The sequence below is a fragment of the Bison bison genome, unplaced genomic scaffold (assembly GCF_000754665.1).
Source record: "Bison bison bison isolate TAMUID 2011002044 unplaced genomic scaffold, Bison_UMD1.0 scf7180017864063, whole genome shotgun sequence".
In the NCBI taxonomy this organism is placed as follows: domain Eukaryota; kingdom Metazoa; phylum Chordata; class Mammalia; order Artiodactyla; family Bovidae; genus Bison; species Bison bison.
The window spans coordinates 6,670,622-6,676,802 of record NW_011494635.1 but is presented as its reverse complement, the minus strand read 5'-3'; the positions used below and the strand labels follow the sequence as shown (position 1 = coordinate 6,676,802).

At 59.1% G+C, this 6,181-nt stretch overlaps 1 protein-coding gene across 1 annotated transcript in view; it reads left to right on the top strand.

The window, feature by feature from the left end:
• The window catches only part of PFKP (phosphofructokinase, platelet), a 54,344-nt gene that overhangs the window by 39,799 nt on the left and 8,364 nt on the right, over positions 1-6,181 (top strand). The window contains 2 exon segments of the mRNA XM_010836403.1: positions 1,358-1,445; positions 1,928-2,080. Of these exon segments, the coding sequence (XP_010834705.1) occupies positions 1,358-1,445; positions 1,928-2,080 (241 nt within the window).

Here is a 6,181-nt window from a genome sequence, read left to right as displayed (position 1 = left end):
GGGACACCAAGCGGAGGGCCTGGGAGGGCCTCCCCGCTGGTTCCTTGTTTCCTTCGTTGGAACAAGCCGGTGGTGGCAGAAAGCCCTCATCCCGTGTGGGGCAGTGCAGACGCAGGCACGTGGGCTGCAGTGACTGTGCCCTGTAGAGGAGCTAGATGTGGCTCAGCCTCCAGGGAGCCCAGCCACCAGGTCACCACCACCCAAGGGAGGACCCGAGGGGCTCCGCACAAAACCGCAGGTTTCTGAACCGGGGATGCTCCTGTTGCGGTTACAGCGGGGCCCGGATGTGTTCCCGCCGAGGCGCTGATTTAACACGAGGCTGTTTGCTCTCTCATCTCTGGGCGCAGCCATCACTGTGTGTCTCATATTATATGGAAGGACAGTGTGGGTACCTGGGTTCAGAGGGGCGTTGGATTCCGCACGAGTGGTAGCCTGTTGTCCAAAGGAATCATCCCAGCTTCTGCCCTGCCCTGAAGCTGGGCACCCTGCCACCAGTGCTCCGCGGAGCTGACCTAGGTGTCCAGAGCTCTTGTGGTCCTGTCCCCCAGCACCCTTGGGGATGGTGGTGTGATGGCGGAGCTCCATGCAGGGGATAGTGCCCCCTGGCTGCCTCCTGGGCCTCTTCGACCAACTGTAACTCTGTTTCATGAGCCCCACCCTCCCGGAGGCTGCTCTGGGGGCGGCGGGGCTGGAGGGGTGGCTGGCAGCACCTTCTCACGATGCTTAGATGCTGGGGAACCCTCTAGTCGACTCCGCATGCACTCGTGTGTCCCAAACACCCAGCCCTACAACCTCTCTACAGCTTCCCCTAGGGAGCCCATCCCAATTGTGAAGCCTTGATGCCCAGGGGACACAGCGGAAAGGTCGGGGTGGGCGCTGGGTGGGCTCTCTCAACGGCTGAGTATCCTTTGCCTCCTCCACTTGCAGCCGTGTGTGGACAGAGGGTGAAATGGGTTAAGGTGAGCAGGTGTGTGTGGAGGTGACTTTGAGTGAGATTACTCCAGACGAGGTGTGTGTAGTCTGTACGTGACTCGAAAACCGGACATTTCCATCCAGACGATTACCGCTGTGAACGTGTGATAGCTTCCATGGTTCACCATGTCCCTAACCCAGGAGGTGGGATTTTCTGAGGTCCAGCTGTGAGGCAGCTGCAAAGTTTCTTTCCGTTTCCTTTTGAAAAGACCCTCTTTTGAGACCTGACTCCTGGCTGTGCCCACCATGGGTGGCTCCCCAGCCATGCTGTCCCCCAGACATGTGGCCCGGGGCGCCTCCTGCTCCTGAGTGTCATGCCGCTTGGCCTCAGAGGGTGGGGCACAGAGGGGGCCCTGCCTGAGCTCGCCCCCTTGAACCTCCCCAGCACCCTCCCTGGGAAGTACCTGGAGGACATCGCGGCGCAGATGCGAACCCATGGCATCAGTGCGCTCTTGATCATCGGTGGATTCGAGGTATGTCTGCTCACCTGCTGGCCGGCGCTGCGCGTTTGAGAGGGGACCCCGTGTCAGCGCCTGTGAGCACCCTGCCGTCTGCTCCTTGTCGGGACCGGGGGCCGTGGTGCCACGGGCCCAGCTGCCACTGAGCACCAGTGATGCAGGACTTGGGGCCACTTGTGCCCCTGACCCCGTGGCTGGGCTGTCTGCTCAGTGAGTCCTCACATCCACCGGGTCTGTGGCGGTGACCCTCTCTCTTGAGTTGGAAGCCCATTGGTTACTCAGAGAGGAGGGCAGTTATGGGGCCAGATTATTATCTTTTAACTACCTGTTGGATTGTCCACCTTCGTTTTTAATATCAGCCTCATGATGACCTTGACGTTTCCTTTAAAGAAAACGGGAGAACCTGAAACAGTCGCTCGCTCTGGGCCGACGCCCAGATGGCAATGCATGGCCACCCACCACCCAACCACCCCCCCACCTCACACACTCACCCGCAGGCCTACCTGGGGCTGCTGGAGCTGTTGGCCGCCCGGCAGAAGCACGAGGAGTTCTGTGTCCCCATGGTCATGGTCCCCGCCACCGTCTCCAACAACGTGCCCGGCTCCGACTTCAGCATCGGGGCGGATACCGCCCTCAACACCATCACCGACGTGAGTGTGGGCAGCAGGGCAGGGGCTGCGGAACTAACCTGGGGCTCCGGCCCGCTTTTATGTACCGTGTGCTCGAGACAGACTGGGCTGGGGGTCTGCTGAAAAGTTTTTCTTTTTTAAAATAAAGGGACTTTCCTGGCAGCCCAGTGGCTAAAACTCCACGCTCCCGAGGCAGTGGGTGCAGGTTTGATCCCTGATTGGGGGGAACTACAGTCCTGCATGCTGACACAGCCAAAAACGAGAAAAAAAAAAAAAGCCTGACAATCTACAATTCGACCCCAAAGCTTTCCACCTCCGTTTCCCTTCACTGCAGCTGGGGTGACACCATCTGTAGCTCAGCTGGTTTTGGGTCACAGTGATGTGGATATTCGATTAAACCCACCCCTGTTTTCTGGCTAAATTTCCCCCAAGCCCATAAAACGTTATTGTGTTATTGTGATGAAACCTGGGTCCAGGGGCCCGTGCTGTGGTGTGTGAAGGTAGAAGCTGGACTGAAGATTTTGTGAGTTCATTCCCTGACCTGGATCCTTTTAAACAATTGTCCTCCTCCTCCTGCTTGTGGACTGGGGACGATAAACCATGTGTGAAAGAATACTGATGGTACTTGAATGTTTTTTTATCCCCCCTAAAGTCCATACATGGAGAAGGCAGTGGCCACCCACTCCAGTACTCTTGCCTGGAGAATCCCATGGACGGAGGAGCCTGGTGGGCTGCAGTCCATGGGGTCGCTAAGAGTCGGACACGACTGAGCGACTTCACTTTCACTTTTCACTTTCCTGCATTGGAGAAGGAAATGGCAACCCACTCCAGTACTCTTGCCTGGAGAATCCCAGGGACAGAGGAGCCTGGTGGGCTGCCGTCTATGGGGTCGCGCAGAGTCGGACACGACTGAAGCAACTTAGCAGCAGCAGCAGCAAAGTCCATACAAAGCATAGAAATACATTTTAATTATCATAAATTTAAATCACACTTGGGAAATCACTTGGGCTTTTGAAGATCAGTGAGGATCAGAATGCATAACTCCTTTATTTTTTTTCAATTCAGTGTCTAGAATTTTCTGGTAAATTCTCACATTTTATTTTCCTTGGGAGACACAGGCCTCGTGGCTGTATTTCTAGCTTTTTTCCCTTAAACCAATGGGCATCAAATCTGTCTCCAGTGCCGGTAAATAAAAGAAAAGCTTTTAAAGTAGGATGTATGCGGTAAGCAGTGCTTGGTGCTGGTTCCTTGCTTTCCTGAACCTCTTCAACTTTCTGCAGTTTCTGTATTAAAAAGCCTCCGGCGTGGCCTTGGCTGGTGTCCGCGTGCTGGACCTCCTCACCCGCGCGCCCGCCCCTCGTGCCCCCGGGGATGCCGTCTGTGCTTCCGCTGCTGTGGGACTAACTCAGCCTCTGGCCGCTCGCTGCTCAAGGTCTGAGTTGAAAGGTCGTGTGTCATTACTGCTCCCGTGTAGCTGGGTCTGAGTTTGCTCTCGCCACGCTTGCAGTACAAGCAGCCGGAGTTCGTTTTCTGATTGTCGCCTAACGAGACCCCGGGGGTGGCAGGAACTCCGGGGGCGGTCGTCGGTGGGTCCTGACCAGGGTCATGTGTGTCCTGACCAGGGTCATGTGTGTCCCCTGTGGCCTTTCCCACTCTTAGCAGGACAGGGTGCTCCCACTCCTTAATCCCAGGCTCCTCTGCTACCAAGAATTACTTTTCCAAGTGACAGAGATTCCCTACATGTGGATTGTTGAAAATCTGAAAACCAGGACAGGTCTGGGGAAATTCCACATGGTCCATCCTGCTTCCCTTCAAGGGGTTTTGAGATTTATTACATGGCCCTTAACATGCAGGCTTTTCTTTACTGGAGCTTTTCGGAGCTGGGGTCACCATTGGTAACGGGCCAGAGCTGCCCCACAAATTGGGGGTGCTGCTCTGCTGCTAAGTTCGTGCCCAGTGGTCAGGCGGTGGTTGGGATGACTCTGAGCTGGGCCTGCTCAGTGGGTCCTGGAGCTGGGGGACGGGAGACCGACTGGTTCCCCAGCTTGTGTGTGTCGAGCCGCAGTGCAATTGAGTCTCTCAAGAGGCCTGGGTTTGGTTGGCCCTTGGCTGGGCCGGGCACATTCAAGGGGGCGGCAGGCAGGACCGTGCTGGGGGAGGGCCCAAGGGTCATCATTCTCGAGCCTTCCCGGGAGGCAGGAGGCTCTTGGGCTTCCAGAGCCAGCTCAGCGTCTGTTCGTCTGTCCGGTCAGCTCAGGACAAGCCTCCGTGGCCTGGGATCTGGGGTCTGGATGCCGATGGTGGCAGTGCCACCTCCCGGCCTTGGGGACAGCCCCGGGTACCTCCTGTCCCAGCTGCTCTCTTCCACTCAGAGGCCAGAGTGGTCTGGCGGTGACTTTGTCCCCAGTGGACATCTGCGACGTTGGGGGACACCCTTGCCGTCAGAACTGGGTGGCCGGGGGTGGGGAGGTGGGGCATGGTGTCTGGTGAGTATCGGCCTGGATGCTGCTGACCGCGTGATGTCAGGATGACCCCGCAGCCCGGGGTCTTCAGCTGGAATATCCTAGGGAGCCGAGGGGGTGAACCCCGAGGTGCCTAGTGTCGTCAGGTGGCACATCCTCTGGACACTTAACCCCTTGTCCTCACGTCCCCTCCTCATCAGTCTGTGTGCTGAGCTTACGGATGCGTTCCTGGAAACAGATCCCTGGGGACTTACTCCATCACAAGGTCCCGGGGTTCCGCGGAGGCACTGGCTCTCAGGGCTCGGGTTCAGAGTCTGAAGCCAAAGTGGGGGCTGCGTCTTCTCCTCTGGGCCGCACGCTGGTCCCCTTCAGAGCTGCAGCTGATGTGAGCTTGGTGCTGCCCAGGCGGCTGGCTCGCTCAGCATTGCCCCCAGGGCCCCGGGCTCGTGTCCTGGGCAGGGTTCTCCTGGCTCTGAGTATCCGTCTCATTTTCCAGAGATCAGAGGAAAAGCAGGGAGTGATGAGGGTCAGAGGGAGGGTGGGAAGAATGTACAGGTGTAGAACTGCCATCAGATTTCAAGGTGCTGGTGCCCCGCCCGCCCCCTATGCCGGGTGACCCCACCTAGAGCGTCCTGGGGGGTGCAGACAGTCTGGGAGCCCATCTAAGCACGGCGCTCATGACCCCTCCATCCAGCAGGCATTCAGGCAGCCCCACGGTGGCCCTGAGTTGCACTGGGGCTGGGGAGGTTCCCCTTGGGGATCTGGGCTGGACTGGGTGGGGTGGTGATTGAGGACGGTGGTGGGGCATGGGGCAGGTGAGCAACCCCCTGATCTTCCTCACGGCCGCTCCCTGGACTCACCCAGCGTGGGCTCACCGTCCACACATCCTAGGGCCGTAGCTCCCAGAACCCAGCCTGTCTGGGAGTCTGGGGACGGAAGAGGCAGGGCCGGCAGAGAGCCATGCTCTCCGGAAAGCCCGGGTCGTCCTGCCAGGAATTTCCCCGCACAAGGCGTTGGAAGTGGCTTCAAGCGTGAGGACTAAAGACGGGACAGAGGCCGGGTCCTGCGAGCGTCTGGCCATGGGGCGCTGTGGCCTCAGGGCAGGTGGTGGACCGGGACACTAACAACCTACTTGCACTAACGTGGAGGCGGGAGATCTGGTCCCCGGTCGTGTGCTTGAGAGCAGCCCGCTTTTCTGACATCAGAGCCCAGTGGTTTCCTGGGGATCCCGAACCCCCCAGGGCTCTCTGTGAGGGTCACACGGCCTGGGCAGAGGGGGCTCCACGGGCGTCTGCCTCCCCAGCCATCCGGCACTACCTCTCTGAGGTGTCCCAGCAGCCTGGCCCCTAAGGTCCCGCCAAATGGCCGCCCGCATCTCCTCCTGATGATGCCAGAAAGGCCTGGCTGCTCGTCCACCACTAACCTCGCGCCGCCTTGGCCCTGCTCTGCTGCCCACCTGCCCAGGCCTGTGTGCTCTGGGCCTGCACCCTGAGTCCCCCTGCTGGTCTCCCCCTGCACCCTGAGTCCCAGTGCTGGTCTCTTCCTGCACCCTGAGTCCCCCACTGCTGGTCTCCTCCTGCACCCTGAGTCCCCCCTGCTGGTCTCCCCCTGCACCCTGAGTCCCCCACTGCTGGTCTCCTCCTGCACCCTGAGTCCCCCC